Source organism: Thalassophryne amazonica, chromosome 3 (assembly GCF_902500255.1).
Source record: "Thalassophryne amazonica chromosome 3, fThaAma1.1, whole genome shotgun sequence".
Lineage (NCBI taxonomy): Eukaryota > Metazoa > Chordata > Actinopteri > Batrachoidiformes > Batrachoididae > Thalassophryne > Thalassophryne amazonica.
The window spans coordinates 89919609-89940934 of record NC_047105.1 but is presented as its reverse complement, the minus strand read 5'-3'; the positions used below and the strand labels follow the sequence as shown (position 1 = coordinate 89940934).

The window sequence follows — 21326 nt, the reverse complement described above, 5'->3', positions numbered from 1 at the left end:
ACTTAGTTACTTTACTGATTACTCAGTTTTAAAAGTAACTAAGTTAGATTACTAGTTACTTTATTAGTTGCTTTCAGCAGCTGCTGAAAACACCCCCCTGCCACGTCAACATGATTTATAGTCAACCTTCCTTGACTTCAATGAACATAAATACTTGTTTTACAAAAATAAAATAAAGATATCTTTCTTGACCTCATATTTAACTGTTGGCAGCACTGTAATGGTAAAACATACAATTTATAACCAACATTGTTTATAAATGTAACCATTAAATTCTTTCTAAACATTTTAGTTGTTGAAATTATTATTATTATTATTGTTGTTATTATAGTATTATTAGTAGTAATGGTAAGAAAAATGTCTTCAAAAGTGTACCTTTAATCTAGGGCTGTTGTGGGGAGCCACCCCCACACCCCCTTTCTGCATGTATTCGCCCCTGGTTCGCTGTATGAGCAGTAGCATGGATAACGTATATTTATGCAGAAAGCACGAACAGATTGGCAGGTAATAAAGTTTTATCAGCGTTTTTTACGTCATGTCGTTTTTGTTGATAACGTGACGCAGATCAGCTGTTTTTAGTGAGCAGATGCCCAGCAGCACCGAGTTTTAAAGAAAAAAGGCGAAAAATATCTTTGAAAAACCATAGCTCTGAGCATCACCGCGCTTTGAGAGAACACTGTTTTGTTTTGCACAGTGGATACAGCTCTGTGCTCGCTGAAAGTGGGCTGTTCAACGAAAATGCCGACCTCCCCCTGCCCACGGGCCGGTTTTAATACTGCGATCAACCTAAATACAAATATAATGGTAACACAGTAACTTGGAGAAGTCACTTTAATCTGATTACTGATTTGGAAAGACTAACACGCAAGATTATTTGTTATTGAAAAGGGGGTCAGATTAGAGCAACTAAGGGCCCCTTCACACATAACATGACTGAAGCTGACTAGTGCAAGAAGGAGGAATTCCATGTCATTTGTGAAAAATCAGAGCTACCACAAATACCTCGTACAGCTGTTGCTACAACCATTTGCGCACACAAGTGGCCGAAAGACAGCGAATGCCCTGCGCGTGCTCATTTGATCCCTCTATCACAGGGGTAGGCAACCTGTTCCAGAAAGAGCCATGAGGGTGCAGGTTTTCTTTGCAGCCACTGACTCCACCAGGTGATTTCACTGATTAACTGATTCCATCTGCTCAAAGTGATATTAATCAGTAAAATCACCTGGTGGAGTCAGTGGCTGCAAAGAAAACCTGCACCCTCATGGCTCTTTCTGGAACAGGTTGCCCACCCCTGCTCTATCAGCAGGTATCAGAAAATTCCAGGTGTCACACACGAACATCCAACACTGCTCGCTGGACACTTAGAAAAAGAGAGGCTATTTGTGTTCCTGGTACGAGAGTAGACGGCAGGCGACCACATTCGACCTGTCTGTGAAAAGTGTCTAACTGCCACATGGGTGTGGCGTAACCTAGCAACACACACAGGTGTAACTGTGCCAACCCCCTCCCCCCACACACACACATGAACAGCGTGTGTAGTGTGTCGTTCCCCCCCCCCCCCCAACACAAATGGCTTGTGGAGTGCCCTTCCCTCAACCACCACACACACACACACACACACACACACACACACACACACACACACACACACACACACACACACACACACACACACACACACACCATGGATCCAACATTGTCAGCTGTGGCTGAAGGTCCTGGAGTCCGGTCGCTGTCCAGCACAGTGCTCTGCTGGAACAGCTAACTGCTGTGTCCTGGAGCTCAGCTGGAGAACATGCAGGGCACATGTGTGTGCGGGCACGTACGCTCTCATGAGGACCAGCCAGCGCCTGAGCGTGCGGCACAGTCGGCCAAGCAGGCTCATGTCACTTCCACCATGTAAATTGTAGTTTACATGATGGACAGAAAGAGTGGAGATTAAATAAAACAAATAAGGGTGAAGGCGTGAACTCATTCTTGTGTGATCGCTTTGCTCATACACTTTTCTGTGGACATACAATACCTGTCAGCTGACCGCGGACTGTCAGCTGGACGTGACTGTGCATGCAAGGTGTTAAATTAAAAACACAGACATCAGACAGATGCAGGACAAACACATAATAATACATACATTAAATTAAAATCACAGAACAAAGCGACAGAGAGTGAGCCTTTTTGTTCTGTGAGCTGCGAGGTCCACTGACAGAGGTGGGCGTGTCCCCCTGCAACATGCAGCTGTTTAGATATCTGTGCTCGCAAGTCACAGCTCGCAAACACCTGTAGTGGCTTGTAGGATACGACCTCACATGACTGTACTGTGAAGCGCGAATGTCGGCATGCTGTCCCCACGTGGGAATAAATTAAAACATATGGCTTCAGCTGACCGCTGCATCAGTGCACTGCAGTGCTGCAGAATATCGTGCCATGCAGGAAATCACCCCATGGGACCCCCCCCAAGGTGCGTGTCACGGCTGGATTTCCCCACATTGTAATAATTAAAACACAGATCACATTTTGAGCAGATCACTGCGCGCTGGATACGCCATGCTGGCTGATGTGCTCATGACGTGAGAGCCCGGCTTTTCATGATACGGGAGCCGGCTCTTCATGAGACGAGCGCATCAAGTAATTCATGTAAAACATAAAAGAGAGAATAGTAATCCACGTCATTTCATTACCTCCTGGTGTATGTCTAGGTGTAGTCTAAATCTGCTCTTTACAACAGGAATTAAGTATTATAAATTGTGTTTTATTAATTTTTTGCTCCGCTGCTGTGTGCACGACTTTCCATGTGCTCGCACTTTCATGTGCACAAAAATGAGCGTGCACGCCTGTATTGTGGACGCCTGTCCGACCGTGTGTCCCTCCCGACAGCAGGTGGAATGTTTCATGGTTCCCCATTTCGTAAGTAACGCATTGCCGGCACCACTGCTGTTCACATTTCACAGTCCACCTTCAGTCAAGTATGTATCCACGTCTTTCTTGTCAGCTTGTCTCCAAGCCTCCATTTAAAAGCAGGAAATTAGAGGTCATCCATGTCTTTATGTCTGTAAGACATTCCTGCAGTTTAACTAATTGGTGTGTGTCCTCTGGCTTCATGGATAGATAAAGCTGGGTATCATCTGCATAACAATGAAAATTTAAGCAATGCTTTCTAATAATACTGCCTAAGGGAAGCATGTATAAAGTGAATAAAATTGGTCCTAGCACAGAACCTTGTGGAACACCATAATTAACCTTAGTCTGTGACGAAGACTCCCCATTTACATGAACAAATTGTAATCTATTAGATAAATATGATTCAAACCACCGCAGCGCAGTGCCTTTAATACCTATGGCATGCTCTAATCTCTGTAATAAAATTTTATGGTCAACAGTATCAAAAGCAGCACTGAGGTCTAACAGGACAAGCACAGAGATGAGTCCACTGTCTGAGGCCATAAGAAGATTATTTGTAACCTTCACTAATGCTGTTTCTGTACTATGATGAATTCTAAAACCTGACTGAAACTCTTCAAACAGACCATTCCTCTGCAGATGATCAGTTAGCTGTTTTACAACTACCCTTTCAAGAATTTTTGAGAGAAAAGGAAGGTTGGAGATTGGCCTATAATTAGCTAAGATAGCTGGGACAAGTGATGGCTTTTTAAGTAATGGTTTAATTACTGCCACCTTAAAAGCCTGTGGTACATAGCCAACTAATAAAGATAGAATGATCATATTTAAGATCGAAGCATTAATTAATGGTAGGGCTTCCTTGAGCAGCCTGGTAGGAATGGGGTCTAATAGACATGTTGATGGTTTGGAGGAAGTGACTAATGAAAATAACTCAGACAGAACAATCGGAGAGAAAGAGTCTAACCAAATACCAGCATTACTGAAAGAAGCCAAAGATAAGAATATGTCTTTGGGATGGTTATGAGTAATTTTTTCTCTAATAGTTAAAATTTTATTAGCAAAGGAAGTCATTACTAGTTAAAGTTAAAGGAATACTGGGCTCAACAGAGCTCTGACTCTTTGTCAGCCTGGCTACAGTGCTGAAAAGAAACCTGGGGTTGTTCTTATTTTATTCAATTAGTGATGAGTAGTAAGATGTCCTAGCTTTACAGACGGCTTTTTTATAGAGCAACAGACTCTTTTTCCAGGCTAAGTGAAGATCTTCTAAATTAGTGAGACGCCATTTCCTCTCCAACTTACGGGTTATCTGCTTTAAGCTGCGAGTTTGTGAGTTATACCACGGAGTCAGGCACTTCTGATTTAAGGCTCTCTCTTTCAGAGGAGCTACAGCATCCAAAGTTGTGCTCAATGAGGATGTAAAACTATTGACGAGATAATCTATCTCACTCACAGAGTTTAGGTAGCTACTCTGCACTGTGTTGGTATATGGCATTGGAGAACATAACAAAGAAGGAATCATATCCTTAAACCTAGTTACAGCGCTTTCCAAAAGACTTCTACTGTAATGAAACTTATTCCCCACTGCTGGGTAGTCCATTAAAGTAAATGTAAATGTTATTAAGAAATGATCAGACAGAAGGGGGTTTTCAGGGAATACTGTTAAGTCTTCAATTTCCATACCATAAGTCAAAACAAGATCTAAAGTATGATTACAGTGGTGGGTGGACTCATTTACATTTTGAGCAAAGCCAATTGAGTCTAATAATAGATTAAATGCAGTGCTGAGGCTGTCATTCTCAGCATCTATGTGGATGTTAAAATCGCCCACTATAATTATCTTATCTGAGCTAAGCACTAAGTCAGACAAAAGGTCTGAAAATTCACAGAGAAACTCACAGTAACGACCAGGTGGACAATAGATAACAACAAATAAAACTGTTTTGGGACTTCCAATTTGGATGGACAAGACTAAGAGTCAAGCTTTCAAATGAATTAAAGCTCTGTCTGGGTTTTTGATTAATTAATACGTTGGAGTGGAGGATTGCTGCTAATCCTCCCCCTTGGCCCGTGCTACGAGCATTCTGACAGTTAGTGTGACTCGGGGGTGTTGACTCATTTAAACTAACATATTTATCCTGCTGTAACCAGGTTTCTGTAAGGCAGAATAAATCAATATGTTGATCAATTATTATATCATTTACTAACAGGGACTTAGAAGAGAGAGACCTAATGTTTAATAGACCACATTTAACTGTTTTAGTCTGTGGTGCAGTTGAAGGTGCTATATTATTTTTTCTTTTTGAATTTTTATGCTTAAATAGATTTTTACTGGTTGTTGGTGGTCTGGGAGCAGGCACCGTCTCTACGGGGATGGGGTATTGCGGGGATGGCAGGGGGAGAGAAGCTGCAGAGAGGTGTGTAAGACTACAACTCTGCTTCCTGGTCCCAACCCTGGGTAGTCACGGTTTGGAGGGTTTAATAAAATTGGTCAGATTTCTAGAAATGAGAGCTGCTCCACCCAAAGTGGGATGGATACCGTCTCTCCTAACAAGACCAGGTTTTCCCCAGAAGCTTTGCCAATTATCTATGAAGCCCACTTAATTTTTTGGACACCACTCAGACAGCCAGCAATTCAAGGAGAACATGCGGCTAAACATGTCACTCCCGGTCCGATTGGGGAGGGGCCCAGAGAAAACTACAGAGTCCGACATTGTTTTTGAAAAGTCACACACCGATTCTATGTTAATTTTAGTGACCTCCGATTGGCGCAACCGGGTGTCATTACTGCTGACGTGAATTACAATCTTACCAAATTTACGCTTATCCTTAGCCAGCAGTTTCAAACTTACTTCAATGTCGCCTGCTCTGGCTCCCGGAAGACATTTGACTATGGTTGCTGGCAAGGGCGTAGGTTTGGTCTCAGCTTTGGTAGGGACAATACCACCCCCCCACCCCCCTGCCCACCACCACCACCCCCTAACCCACTCATACCATTAGACGCACAAGTACAGCATAATACATAACATATGACGACATAATGCTGAATAATTTAACACTTTATTTACATTATTAAGTGTGTAGGCAGACAAACAAATAGCTTAAATAACAAAATTGCACCCAAAATCACGAATCTATTCTATAGGCCTACACCTGAGAGAACAAGACAACAAAAAAAATACTTGTGGAGCTAACAAAAAAAAAAAGTTTTTGCAACCAAGATGTATAATCTATTCTCTTCATCAATAATGCAGTTGTAGGTATCTGGCAACCTAATTTGCCAACAAAAAAAAAGGGCTTTACAATGATATATATGGTGTATTACGGTAAACGTAAGCCTGTGATGTCATAACGCAGAGGAAAAACATGGAAGTTTCACACTAGTGCGCCGCTGATTCTCATTACCGTAAGTTCTCATGTAAGCCCTCACGCTGAAAAATTTCAACACTGACAGCAAGCCAAGAACCCGTGCTTTCCAACAGCATGCTATATGTTGCATATATTACGGTAAAGTGCGTTCGGTGACTTTTGAAACGAGGGAAAAGTATGAAAAAGAGCGCAAAAGTGACAGAAAAGTACAGAGACAGACAGCAAACATAAATGTAGTAATTTTTGAGGAAAAGGCAGGGTGTTAGTGTCATTTGTGAAGGTGCGTGCGTGTTTGTGTGGGTGTGCAGTTTATTTTAAGTGTGGCGCACAGCATTGTTCGCAAGCCCCCGCCCTTCTTGTTTTTCTGCACCGGAGCAGTGTTGCCAGATATGAAATATGAAACTATCGTACCAAAACCTCAAAATTATCGTATTTTGGGAGAAATTATCGTACACAAACAAAACGCATACAACGTAGCTATTTTAGCGTTTTTTTTTTTAATTTACAAAGAATTTTATGTCACATTTTTAAACAGTAATTATAGTAATGGGGAAACTATGGCACAAAAAGAACGCAAATGCACAAGCAAATGCACTACCAGACTAGAAAGATTTTTTTTTCTGTGAAGGGACACAAACGTGTTAATTACCAGACTAGAAAGAGTCGAATTCAACCTCGAGGTCGCTGTCGTCATCCGATGCCATGGCCACTTGTGCAGATTTTGTTGAACACAGAAAAAATGTTGACACCTCCATAAGGAACTTTAACTTTTTTTTATTCTTCTTGTATATCTCTTTGCTCTTGTGTTTTGTTTGTTTGTTATTGCATTTGTTGAAATAAAGTTTCGAAAATAAAAAAAGATGTTGGTTGGGGAATCTTCCTGTCACGGTAAAGATTGGATGGGAACTCATTACTTTGTATGGAGAGGGGGCGGGCTTTCAAATGACTGTCCCGGTCGCCCAAAGCCAGCATTTGATGCCGCCTGAGTGCAACACCTGCAAAATGATTCTTGGGTGTCAGAGAGAGATGCGTGTTTGGGCAACCAACTGAAATTATCGTACATATTGGATTTTTTCCCATTATTGATCGTACATTTATTGATCGTACATTTATTGATCGTACATCGTACAGAGGGCAAAACTATCGTACAAATACGATAATTATCGTACATCTGGCAACACTGCACCGGAGCCACCCATCCTCTGCGCTCTGGGACCTCCCACTTTACAAATTAAGCACTGCCTGCCACGAGATGCGCTTTATTTACGTCCATGTGAGAAGAACGTGAGCTAATGAAATTGCAACATGGGTAACCCTGTCACTCTGGCACGTCGAAAACACAAAACGTGACGACTAAAATTATAGTATTGAGTTTGCAAAAAAATAGTGAATGATTTTGTTATATAAAAAAAATTCTAAATATTGGTAGGGACTATTTTGCCATCCCAAAATATTGGTTGTGACTTGTCCCTATGGTCCATATGCAAACCTACGCCCCTGGTTGCTGGTGTCGCTAACTTCACATTTCTCAAAACAGAGTCGCCAATAACCAGAGTTTGTTCCTCGGCGGGTGTGTCGCCGAGTGGGGAAAAACGGTTAGAGATGTGAACGGGTTGGTGGTGTACAGGGGGCTTCTGTTTAGGACTACGCTTCCTCCTCACAGTCACCCAGCCGGCCTGCTTTCCCGGCTGCTCGGGATCCGCTGGGGGACAGCTAACGGCTATCAGGGGAGCTATCACTCCCCTGGGATGGGATGCTAATCCATGTCAGTTACTTTCACAGCCAAGTCCAGTACCCATTTAGAGCTGGGTGGACTGGGACAATGCAGGTGAAGTGTCTTTTCCAAGGACACAGACAGATACCCCAAAGCACATACCTGTAATCAAAACCTGGTCAACAGGTTGGACATCCAGCTCCTATCCTACAGAGCCACCTGCTCTGCACAACTGCAGAAAAATATTTAATTTTTTTCCTAGCTTTGCCTCTTTATCATAATCTCTCAAGTTTTACTGGTGACTGTGCAGTGGTTTAGTGGTTAGGACTGCTGCCTCACAACAAGAAGGTCATGGGATCGTTTCCTTCCTGGCTGCCCTTTCTGTGTGGAGTTTGCATGTTCTCCCCATGTTTACGTGTGTTTCCTCTGACTGTTCCAGCTTCCTCCCACTTCTGAAGACATGCGGGTTAAGTGAATTGGTGACTCTAAATTGACCGTAGGTGTGAGTGCACGTGTGAATGTGTCTGTCTGTCTTCTCACTGACTTTATTAATCCAGAACAAAACTGCTTATGATACAACTGCACAGAGACACAATTTAACATGACGCGCAGTATATAAATAAACAAATTAGAAGAAAATAAAATTAAAGTATGCATGTGAAAATGTAACCAATTTAAACAAATATAAACATTCAATTAATCCATCCATCCATACATTCGTTTTCTAAACCCATTTATTCCAATCAAGGATCATGGAGGAGCCGGAGTCTGTCCCAGCAGACACAGGGCAAGTGGATGGGTACACCCTGGACAGACTGCCAGTCAATCGCAGCACCACATGTAGACAGCAACACATTCACACTCACACTTATGGTCAATTTAGAGTCACCAGTTTATCTAACCTGCATGTTTATAGAGGTGGGAGGATGCCGGAGCACCCGGAGGGAACCCAAACACGGGTAGGACATGCAAACAGAAAGGTCCCGTTTGGAAGTGAACCTGGAACCTCCTCCTGTGAAGTAACAATGCTAACCACTAAACCAGAGTGCTGCCCCACTCGATTAATAACATGGAAAGATTCTGTATGCTTGATAGTTGTAAATGTTATTTTTAATTTTAGTCCTATGTTGCATATTAACTTGGAGGAGGAGTAACTCTAAACATACCTCTGTTGCACTTATGAAGACAAAATGAAAACTCTAAAATAAGCATAAAATCTGAAAACAACTCACAAACAACAATTCACTACGTTAAAGATACTATGGAGGGGGGTTGGGGGTGAACGACGCCACATCTAGCCATTTATCTGCATTAACTCACATATTTAAAAGGTTTCTTCCGTAGCCTTCCCCCTTCACCAGATTTCACTAAGATAGGTTTAATTACTTTTTCTAAATCCAGCTTCAATTAAACAAACAAACAAACAGATGTGAGTGAAAACTTGATGTCCTTGGCAGAATGTCTTTTCTCATTAAACAAAGATTTTTGGATATTAAATTTGTCCAGTAAAAACCAGATGTAGATTTTTTTAATGAAGTATTAAGGCTAATACAGAGGTGATCTTAAAACAGTTTGCCTTTGAGTCCATGAAGCAGTGGTGCAGTGCGTCTAGTCCATAGTCAGCTATCATTAACCATATGGCACAATTTACTGAAGTGTGAGAGATTCTGTTTATATTTTTGAGTAAGGAGAAATAAGTCTTCCAGATGGGATTACGCTTTCTGCCTGGATGTCTGTTAGGCCCAGATGTATTCTCCTTGATGAGATGTGTTGTCAGTTTTTCCATTCATCTGGTACAGCTCAGTCAAATGAGATCAAAAGCAAGAATAAATACCACACTACCTGAATTACATTTATAAAATAACTGTGCTTCGTTTAACAGTTAAAGCAGTTTTTTTCATTTCGTGTGTTTACATCAGGAAGATACTGGACGACTTTTGGTGGATGGCTAATTGTCGATTCATGTTATGCAATCTAAGGTAAACTCCAGCAAAAAGTTCATGTTGTCGTTATGGGGTGTTGTGAGTAGATTTTTGAGGGGAAAATGAATTTCATCCATTTTGGAAGAAGGCTATAACATAACAAAATGTGGAAAACGTGAAGCGCTGTGAATACTTTCTGGATGAATCCTTAGGTAGCATCCTTACCAGATACATGAACTATCTCAGCTGGCTCCTTTGATGCTAAGGAGCAGCGGCTCTTTTCCAAGTGATAATCTTTTTTCCCCAATGTCTGTCTCATTTTCGATTGATGACTGATTATTGCACCATACAAAGAGCAGAAAAATTCTGTGCTCGACTTTAGACCAGGTTTTTGGTGGACTATGTTGCCTCAAAACAGGAATGCACCAACACTGTGTCTAACAACAACACTCCCATGGGTGCACAGATGAGAGCAGGTACTGTATATTTCCTATTTAATGAAAATGACAACATGCATGTGTTGGAAATGTGCAATAACACTTGTGCTGCTGTGTCTGTCAAGTGTAAGATTGGCCCCAAAGACTCATCAGCATGCACGTACCTCCACTCTGTAGGCTTTCCTGAAGCCGCTGCTGATGCTGGGAGCAAAAGCGCGCCCAGGTACACAGCTGATCACAACAGGCATTCCCTGTCCACAGGTGTTGTTGCCCTTTAGGTCTATCTCTCGACCCAAGTGGCAATCAGACAGGTCGGCCTCGTTGCCTGTGCAGTTTACAGAGAAGCCCCAGTAGTTCTTCCTACGACGCTTGGCCAGCAATCTGGAAAGGATCAAAGCAGTTTGTATTCATTTGTATCACTAGCAGACATTTAAAAAGCACACTGCACTTTTTGTGTTAAGTACTGATGATCAATTACACTTTAATTCCAGCGACTTATTATAAGTTCATGCTGCTGTTCCACCGACTTTCAAACTTGCCTTACAAATGCAGACCACCACAGTGACCCTGTCAACCCTGTCATTCTGTTATTGCTGCAGATCACTGCAGCTGGCAGGACAAACTGTTCCTAAAAGTATTTCGTGCTGTAGACTTGAGTCAAGAAATGACTGCTTTTACATTCCAAAAATTCAGTCATAACTTTCCTGCAGTAGTCAACACTGTTAACAGACTGGATGGATGTATGAGTGATGACTTAACTACAACACATCAATTAATTACTTTATAACATATTTACATGTCAACCTCTGAAAATGTAAGACGGGAGATTTTGCTTTTATCTTTGCTGAATAAATACATGTTTTACCATTCTTTTTCTCAGTTTAGTGATCTGTTATTTTTATGAGAAATCACTAGAACTTGAGTTATTTATTGTGATGACTAAACAACGACCATCCTACGCTCTGAAGTACAAATGTGGATGTGGTGTGGGAAGACAGTAACATTTACTTGACCCCACAGTTCAATGTAAGTCATCAACTCAGGGTCACTGAGGTCTATGACGACAACACTGAATCCTTGAAGCAGGTCTACTCTTTCCTGGCACTGAGAGACACAGACCATGCACGTAATGAAACCAGCATGAGCTGCACTCACAGACTCATTCCTTATTCCTTAGCTAATTATAGGCCAATCTCCAACCTTCCTTTTCTCTCAAAAATTCTTGAAAGGGTAGTTGTAAAACAGCTAACTGATCATCTGCAGAGGAATGGTCTATTTGAAGAGTTTCAGTCAGGTTTTAGAATTCATCATAGTACAGAAACAGCATTAGTGAAGGTTACAAATGATCTTCTCATGGCCTCGGACAGTGGACTCATCTCTGTGCTTGTTCTGTTAGACCTCAGTGCTGCTTTTGATACTGTTGATCATAAAATTTTATTACAGAGATTAGAGCATGCCATAGGTATTAAAGGCACTGCGCTGCGGTGGTTTGAATCATATTTGTCTAATAGATTACAATTTGTTCATGTAAATGGGGAATCTTCTTCACAGACTAAAGTTAATTATGGAGTTCCACAAGGTTCTGTGCTAGGACCAATTTTATTCACTTTATACATGCTTCCCTTAGGCAGTATTATTAGACGGTATTGCTTAAATTTTCATTGTTATGCAGATGATACCCAGCTTTATCTATCCATGAAGCCAGAGGACACACACCAATTAGCTAAACTGCAGGATTGTCTTACAGACATAAAGACATGGATGACCTCTAATTTCCTGCTTTTAAACTCAGATAAAACTGAAGTTATTGTACTTGGCCCCACAAATCTTAGAAACATGGTGTCTAATCAGATCCTTACTCTGGATGGCATTACCCTGACCTCTAGTAATATTGTAAGAAATCTTGGAGTCATTTTTGATCAGGATATGTCATTCAAAGCGCATATTAAACAAATATGTAGGACTGCTTTTTTGCATTTACGCAATATCTTTAAAATTAGAAAGGTCTTGTCTCAGAGTGATGCTGAAAAATTAATTCATGCATTTATTTCCTCTAGGCTGGACTATTGTAATTCATTATTATCAGGTTGTCCTAAAAGTTCCCTAAAAAGCCTTCAGTTAATTCAAAATGCTGCAGCTAGAGTACTAACGGGGACTAGAAGGAGAGAGCATATCTCACCCATATTGGCCTCTCTTCATTGGCTTCCTGTTAATTCTAGAATAGAATTTAAAATTCTTCTTCTTACTTATAAGGTTTTGAATAATCAGGTCCCATCTTATCTTAGGGACCTTGTAGTACCATATCACCCCAATAGAGCGCTTCGCTCTCAGACTGCAGGCTTACTTGTAGTTCCTAGGGTTTGTAAGAGTAGAATGGGAGGCAGAGCCTTCAGCTTTCAGGCTCCTCTCCTGTGGAACCAGCTCCCAATTCAGATCAGGGAGACAGACACCCTCTCTACTTTTAAGATTAGGCTTAAAACTTTCCTTTTTGCTAAAGCTTATAGTTAGGGTTGGATCAGGTGACCCTGAACCATCCCTTAGTTATGCTGCTATAGACTTAGACTGCTGGGGGGTTCCCATGATGCACTGTTTCTTTTTATTCACCTCTTTTTGCTCTGTATGCACCACTCTGCATTTACTCATTAGTTATTGATCTCTGCTCCCCTCCACAGCATGTCTTTTTCCTGGTTCTCTCCCTCAGCCCCAACCAGTCCCAGCAGAAGACTGCCCCTCCCTGAGCCTGGTTCTGCTGGAGGTTTCTTCCTGTTAAAAGGGGGTTTTTCCTTCCCACTGTCGCCAAGTGCTTGCTCATAGGGGGTCGTTTTGACCGTTGGGGTTTTTCTGTGATTATTGTATGGCTTTTGCCTTGCAATATGAAGCGCCTTGGGGCAACTGTTTGTTGTGATTTGGCGCTATATAAATTAAATTGATTTGATTTGATTTCTAACTTATACAGACACTCTAAACAGATGAGAATCTAACTTCTAAGTTAGTCTGAATACGAGAACACTTTGTGTTTCATGAAATGTGCGCACGTCACAAGAGGTTGTTTTTGTCTCATTTTTAATGCCTGTGGCACATTGGATGAATTGACGTGTCCTTTGTTGTTTGGTTAAAAGCAACACAGCAGCCTCACACTTTAAACATGCACAGGCTTTGTAATTATCAGTGATTAACAAGAACCAGTTTTTCTTTAGTTAAAATACATCCACATGTAGAAAACAGCAAAGCAGATGAAATCAAGACTACCCAGTAAAACTGCAGATGTTACACCTCCGTCACACTAGAGGCCGAATGAAAACTTGACCCACATTCTGGACGTGTCGAGGTGTATTTGAAGATGTCGGACAGCATTCAGGGAGCAGTCTAAATAGCCGTGCACAATCGTGCAGCCAGCCTGAATGTAGAGTACATGTATTCAACTGTCAAGGTGCGCTCGAGGTGGAAAAATGTCAAACGGCAGTCGAAATGCAGTCTGACTGCATTCTAAATATTCCTACAGCATGAAAATGGCATTTGGACCAGTCTGATCTAGGGCTGAAATGATTAGTCAAGTAACGAATAATTCAATTACAAAAAAATGTTTGAGGCAAATTCTGTGCCTCAAAGTGCTGTTTAATGTTGTAGTGCATATGCCAGGCCTGTGTTTGGCGCTGTAACGTCCCCAGAACAAAACACAAGATTCAAGATTCAATTTATTATTATACCCTTGGGTAAAATTGGTTTACAGAAGCCTAGAGCATGCACATATGCCGTGTAAACTCTAATTGATTTAGCACCAAATGCTACAGCTTTCCAACGCAACACACAGAACACAATGAAGCCTTTTAAGAGAAAAAGGGTCCATGTTGATCATCTGGAATAGACTTATTGCGCATTTAAAGCGAAGCAGTGTGTCTATTGTTAAAAAAAACACACGGTCCGCTCTATGTGGGGAGTGACTCGCCCGGCGGCCGGCTGCTGTCTCTCTCTATCTGATGTGAGGTACTCAGCACTCCCCACACCGGGCGAGTCACAGCTCCGTCCACGGCCACACTGACAAACAGTCTCTGAAAGAAGATCCTCTCAGCAGAAGTGCACTCTTTCTTCTGTGTTTTGCTCAGACTCGCACTGAATGTTTCCCTTTTTAATTTTTGCTTTTTTGGGCAACACACAATGCTTCACAAACACTGTAACCTAAATAAAATAATAATAATAAAAAAGTGACCACGAGGCTTGCATGTTCAACCTCCAGCTGAAATGCATCTGCTGAATTGCAGAGAAAGAGGGATAAACAAAGGGAAAAGTTTGAGAAAAAACTAAACAAAACAGAAAGCCACATCCCATCAACATTTCAACAAAATGTCAAGACTTTGGCGCAGCGACATTGTGCCACTGCTTAGGGAGAGACCTGGACTACTGATGTTGTTTAAAAACACAAAAGTAGGTTTTATCCGACTATTCGATACTAGATATAATAGAATACTAAAGTAATCGATAACTGCAGCCCTAGTCTGATCGCATTCCAGGGGCAGTTCGAAATGATTCCCCACATCAAATCCTGGCTGAATGTCCCGGCCTGAATGCACCATGAGTGAAGCTTGAGTGCTGCTGGAATACATGTCTTCGACCCGCAGTTGGACCTCACTCATAAGACATTGAAAGTGCATTTGTCATATTCTCACTGCATTCGTATTTGTATTGCGTTTGTAAGCTAATGCACACAGCATGTCTGGTTATTCGGATGGCTGTCTTCCGCAATTCTTATTCCCTTGCAGATGTGGCACCAATTGTCTTTTTTTTGGACATTCTGCCTGATTCAGTTTGAGTCATTCTCTTTCTTGCTAAGTGTGACAGGTTCTTCGATTAAATTTCAATTTTCAATTTATTTTCATTTATATAGCACCAAATCACAACAGAGTTGCCTCAAAGCGCTTCACACAGGTAAGGTCTAACCTTACCTGTGTGTTCTAAAGTTAATTACCTCAAATCCTATCAGTGAACCCAAGTCATTCAAGTACCAAAACTAATTTTCACTAAGTAAAATGAATTTGTTTAATTACTGTTAAATGTCCTGATAAAGTCAAGCATTTTGACCTACAAAAGTACTCAGGTATTATTAATGCAGTGGCCCTTAAGATTGTGGTTGATGTGATAAGTTAGTCCAAATCAAACATTTTAGGCAACTAATTCAGCAAAATAAAGTAATAAAATAAAAGTATCAATAAAAATTTTGTTTAAGCAAAACAAACATTACTGCCGCCAACAAAATTGGGCGGAGGTTATGTTTTCATGGCTGTTTGTTTGTTTGTTTGTCTGTCTGTTTGTGAACAGCCTATAACCCACAAAGCCCTCCAGAAGATGAAGGGTTTTAGCCATGCCAATGCTCCCCAGAACTATTTTACTGAAAAAAACGTCTGAAGGACCTAAATGACATGGTCAGATGGTGAGGAGCTTCATCGTCACGGAGACGTACTGATGTGCACTGTGGCCATCTAGATGGGGTCTAACAGCCATGATAACATGATAATACAGATACATCCACTGACACATGAGGTGGACTGACAATGGATGTGTGATATCATGCACATTCTGGATGTTACACTGCAATCACAGGTGCTGTGCATCAGCGTGTCACGGAGATGCGCTGACGCGCACTGCAGCCAGAAAAGCACGTTTTCCCAAACTATCTGCACAGGAAATAGGGAATTTGAATTAGTATAGCAGTAATTCAAAGATTATATGTATCAGCTAATTATTTGTGTGTTTAAACCAGTGGTGTCCAAAGTATTCCAGAAAGGGCCAAGGGGGTGCAGGTTTTCTTTGCAGCCACAGACTCCAGCAGGTGATTTCACTGATTAACACAGTGGCTGCAAAGAAAACCTGCACCCTCTTGGCCCTTTCTGGAATACATTGGACACCACTGGTTTAAGCGATATCATGAAGATAAAAATTATAAATTGATGTCACCGTCGTCTGACGAACACATTTACAGGTCATCTACAACCACTGAGCTCGATTAACAATGTCTGGCTTACTGATTGCAGAACCACCATTCCTCCTATGTCCATCCATTTTGAATACCTGGGTACTCCAGTTAAGGGTCACAGGGGACTGGAGCCTATCCCAGCAGTCACAGGGCATGAGATGGGGTATTCCTCCTATGTGTATCTTAAAATGGCAATCTACATTTACAGTGCAGTATTATGTGCATGCACAGAGTATGCATCCCCTACTCCGATGCCTTTCATTGTCTTGAGTGGTGAATTTCTGTTCTGCCGCATTTTCTTAAGATGAAAATAACTTCTAAATCCCATGTAAGGTGCAAGAAACTAAAAATTCAACTTTTCATCTTGAGCATAAAAATGAGTTTGTGATAGCATACATGTTAAGGATGAGATTTTATAATTTCATTTTGGTAGCACTCAGGGATTGGGTCCTGTCTCATTCCATTCAGTTATTCCCGAGTAAGTTCCGTCTGTCATCCTCTGAAATGTCCTCGAGTGTTATTTGGCTTCCTGTCAACAATCTGCTGACACACGTCTGTTTAATCTCAGAGCTGAAAATTGATGTAGAGCTCTTTGATGTCCAGAAAAAACACAGTTATGTAACACTTCCTTACATCAGTTTGGCCTTGCTTTGGACAGTAGTATAAATTCAACTGCTGAAAAATCCACAAACTAAACAGCAGGAAATGCAAAGTTTTTAAATGCATAAAATTTGTTTGTATAACGCTGGACTATGTGGTGTGTTTCAGATGTTAAGATACAGTCATTGAGAGGAAACAAGTAGCTGCACTTAGACAGCACATTCCTCTGCTCAGGCAAACTGACAAAGGAGGGACTTCAAACTTTGGTCTGTAAGTAATTGTGCAGCATATGCACAGAGATTTGAGGTGGCACGGTGGGTTAGTGGTTAGCACTGTTGCCTCACAGTGAGAAGGTTGTGGGATCACTTCCCGCCTGGGACTTGTCTGTGTGGAAGTGACATGCTCTCTCCGTGTTTGAGTGGGTTCCCTCCGGGTGCTCTGCTTCCTCCCACCTCTGAAGACACGCAGGTTAGGTTAACTGGAAACTTTAAAATCACCATAGGCTTGCATGAGTTTGTGAATGTGTTTGTTTGTATACACCTGTGTTCAGATTAATAGCAGTGTGTTTAACAAATCACGAAAGCTCAGAATCCCTAAAATAGCTTTTATTTCTAAGGACTACAATCAATAAGATCAGAGACCCAATAAATCAAGAAATACACTATGATCCAGAAAAAATTAAAGACATTTTCTTAACCTATTATAAAACCCTATATGGTCAGTCAGAAACTGTGAGAGAAAATGAAATTGAAAATTACTTGTTAAATTTAGATCTTCCCTCCATAGGAATCACTCAAAACAAATCCTTAACAAAACCAATTACTAAAGAAGAATTGAATCAGGTTATTAGTAGAACTAAAAATAACAAAAGTCCAGGGAGTGATGGCTATCCAAATGAGTGGTACAAGGTCTTTAAAGAAGACCTAGCTCCTCTTTTATTGGACTCTTTTAACTGGACATTTAAACATGCAAAAATCCCTTCTTCTTGGCAGGATGCAATAATTTCAGTCTTACCAAAGCAAGGCAAAAATAAAGAGTATTGTGAGTCGTACCGACCAATTTCTATTTTAAACGTGGATTACAAACTTTTTACCTCTATAATCTCAAAATGTCTAGAAGTCTTTCTTCCAGATCTGATTGATAATCAATCAATCAATCAATTTTTTTTTTATATAGCGCCAAATCACAACAAACAGTTGCCCCAAGGACGTCAAACGCAAGATAACATCTGACGCACATTACATGTCATAAATGAAGTAAATAAACATAACATTCCAACTGCCTTGGTAAGCTTAGATGCTGAAAAGGCTTTTGATAGGGTATCATGGAAATTCCTATTTGCAGTCCTAAAAAGAATGGGTTTTAACGATGCCATAGTTGAGTGTATTCAGGCCTTATATCAAAAACCATCATCCAGGATCAAAATAAATGGAGATCTGACGGACAGCTTCGAGTTATTTAGAGGCACTAGGCAAGGTTGTTGCTTAAGCCCCTCCCTCTTCGCACTGTTTATTGAACCATTGACTCAACATATACGACAAAGCAGTAAGCTGGAGGGAATTAGGGTTTCGAGGGAAGAACAAAGAATAGGTCTATTTGCGGATGACGTTATTGTATTCCTCCAGAATCCTGATAATACATTTCCCCAGCTGCTAAAAATTCTCAAATATTTTGGTAGGAAATCTGGGTACAAATTAAATATTTTAAAAACTCAAATCCTATGTTTCAAATACAGCCCCAGTGATTCAATCAGATAAAATATAAACTAAAATGGGACTTAGATAAAATAAATTATCTTGGAGTATATCTAACTAGAGATCCAAACTAACTGTATGAGGAGAATTATTATAAGATTAATGTCGTAATTGAAAAAGATCTGACAACATGGGCAACTCTGACTATGGATCTCAGTTCTAGAATTGAGGTCATAAAAATGAATGTGCTGCCTCACCTATTGTATTTATTCATCTCCTTACCAATTCAAATTCCAGCTAAACAATTTGCCAAGTGGGATAAACTTGTATGTAGAGTTATTTGGATGGGGAACAAAGCCCAGGATTAAACTGAAAACACTCCAACTTGAGAAAAAACAGGGTGGGCTGGCCCTCCCAAATTTTAAAAATTATTTTCTGGCTGCTCAGCTAAGATACACTGCCTACTGGTGTTCAGCAGAATATGAATCAAAATGGAAACAAATTGAGTTAAATTACTATACTTGTCAACCACAAACGAGACTTGGTGAAAAACATAAGACACAACCGGAAAATATGAATCCTATTATTGAGACGACTATTAAAATCTGGTGGGATGTGGTGAATAGATATGGGATTGAGGGTGACTGTAGAGTTTGGTGTGGCCAGCATACTCCCCAAAATTTGGAGGTGGACAACTGGATGCCACCTTTATAAAATGGGTTAAGGGAATCACAGCCATATGCAGATTGGTAGAAGGAAATATTTTTAAATCTTTTGAGAAAATTAAACAGGAATTTGATCTCGACAAGTCTGAATTGTTTAGGTATTTCCAATTAAGACATTTTTACAACTCAGAAATTAGAAAACATTTGACAAATGAGGGCAGCGATTTAGTAGAAATTATGACTAAGGCATATAGACAATTACCCCCCAAAACTGTATCAAGACTGTATAAATCATTGCAAAATGCAAACAAAAATAATACTTGGTATATAAAACAAAAATGGGAGACAGAACTGAATATTGAATTGTCAGAGGATGATTGGCACTCTATATGTCTCTCACAGCACACTTCAACCACTTCAAGGCAATGGAGAGAATTTGGTTGTAAAAACATGGTGACATATTTTATTACTCCAAATGTCAAAAGCAAACAACTGAAAAAAACAACAACAATGCTGGAGATTGTGTGGGGTTCAGAATGCCAATCATGCTCATATATTTTGGAAATGTTCAAAAATTGTTTTGTTTTGGTAAAATCTTGCAAAAGTAATGGGAGAAATACTGGACTACACAATTCCTAACAACCCATGTGGTGTATACTTGGGCTTGCTACCTGAAGGAATTATTCAAACTGAAGACTTCTATTTGTTTAAAATTATGCTTGTGGCCAGCAAAAAAAAAAGATATAACAAGGAATTGGTTAAAAAGCAACAGTGGATTGACATAATTGAGGAAATTTATTTGATGGAAAAAATTACTCACTGTCTGAGGTTGAAAGCTGGTAAATTTGAGAAACAATGGTCAAAGTGGATTGATTATAAAACTCTGTCTACTGTATAATCTTGTTTTTCCTTTTTGATAGAACCCCACAGATTAAGTTCCAATGTCATGTCTTTGTAATAATTTGAAAAAGCACAAATAAAAAGTAAAAGAAAAAAGAAAAAAAAAGCTTTTATTTCCATACACACAAATTCATTGGGAAAACAGAACATTCTATTCCAAATCAAAACATGAAGAAAAAAAATCTCAAATTTGTTACTACTTTAGAAAAAGCAAAGAAAAAGGAATATTAGGTTGTTAAAAAAAACTGCATTTTTCTTTCTGTGACCCTTATTACACCCTTAGATGTGACCCTTATTTAAGGATGAAGGCGGCAAATGTTGCACATGCTGGTTGAAGTACATTTCTCTCTGAAAATCTGAGTAAACTTGGTCATTCCAGACATCGTTCAGAAGAATAATGTACTTTGATTAAAAAGCTGACTGCAGAGGGGAAAACATATAAAGAAGTGCAGAAAATGATAGGTTCCTCAGCTAAAATGATCTCAAGTGCTTTGGCATGGCAACTAAACCAGAAAGCCATGGAAGAAAATGGAAAATCGCCATTGGAGTGGAACAAAGAACAGCCAGAATAGCAAAGACTAGCTCAAGGGTGATTAAAGATGATCTAATGGCCCAGTCACACGGCACTTAACGAAGGGTGACGAAGCCCTGACGAAACAAGAAATCTGGACTTGACTTTCGTTGGCATAGTTTAACCTTCACACAGCTTCGTTCCTGCAGCTGGCGCTTCGTCAGGATTTTTAAACTGTTGAAACATCTGAACGAAGGGCAACAAAAACCTCAATTCATCTGTGTTTCGTTTTGCTGTCATTCTTGACATTTTTTAATCGTTTGTTTAGTTTTTGAAACATTATTGTTTAATTTGACTTCGTTGGAGCAGCTAAGTGTTTTCACACAGTACAGAAGCCGGTTTGTGAGTGCTGAGGCTGCTGCTGCGTTCATGTACCGTCAGAAATTACAGGGCAAACTCAGCCTGTTTGCTTGGATTTTTTTTTATCTGCATGGGGGGGTCAGCTTCAATGGGCTCAGGCACCTTATATAGGGAAGAATTAATCTTTTGTGTGGATATAATTAATTATTTTGCCACAAGCAACTCTTGAATTTGAAACAACAAAAAAGTTGTGTAATTTCCGACGGTACTTGAATGCAGCATTAGTAGCAG

At 40.4% G+C, this 21326-nt stretch overlaps 1 protein-coding gene across 1 annotated transcript in view; it reads right to left on the bottom strand.

Annotated features, from left to right (window-relative positions):
• loxl2a (lysyl oxidase-like 2a) overlaps positions 1–21326 on the bottom strand; it is a 111328-nt gene that overhangs the window by 46875 nt on the left and 43127 nt on the right. Inside the window, exon 5 of the mRNA XM_034167060.1 lies at positions 10502–10718. Coding sequence (XP_034022951.1) covers positions 10502–10718 — 217 coding nt within the window. The remainder of the gene's footprint in view (positions 1–10501; positions 10719–21326) is intronic.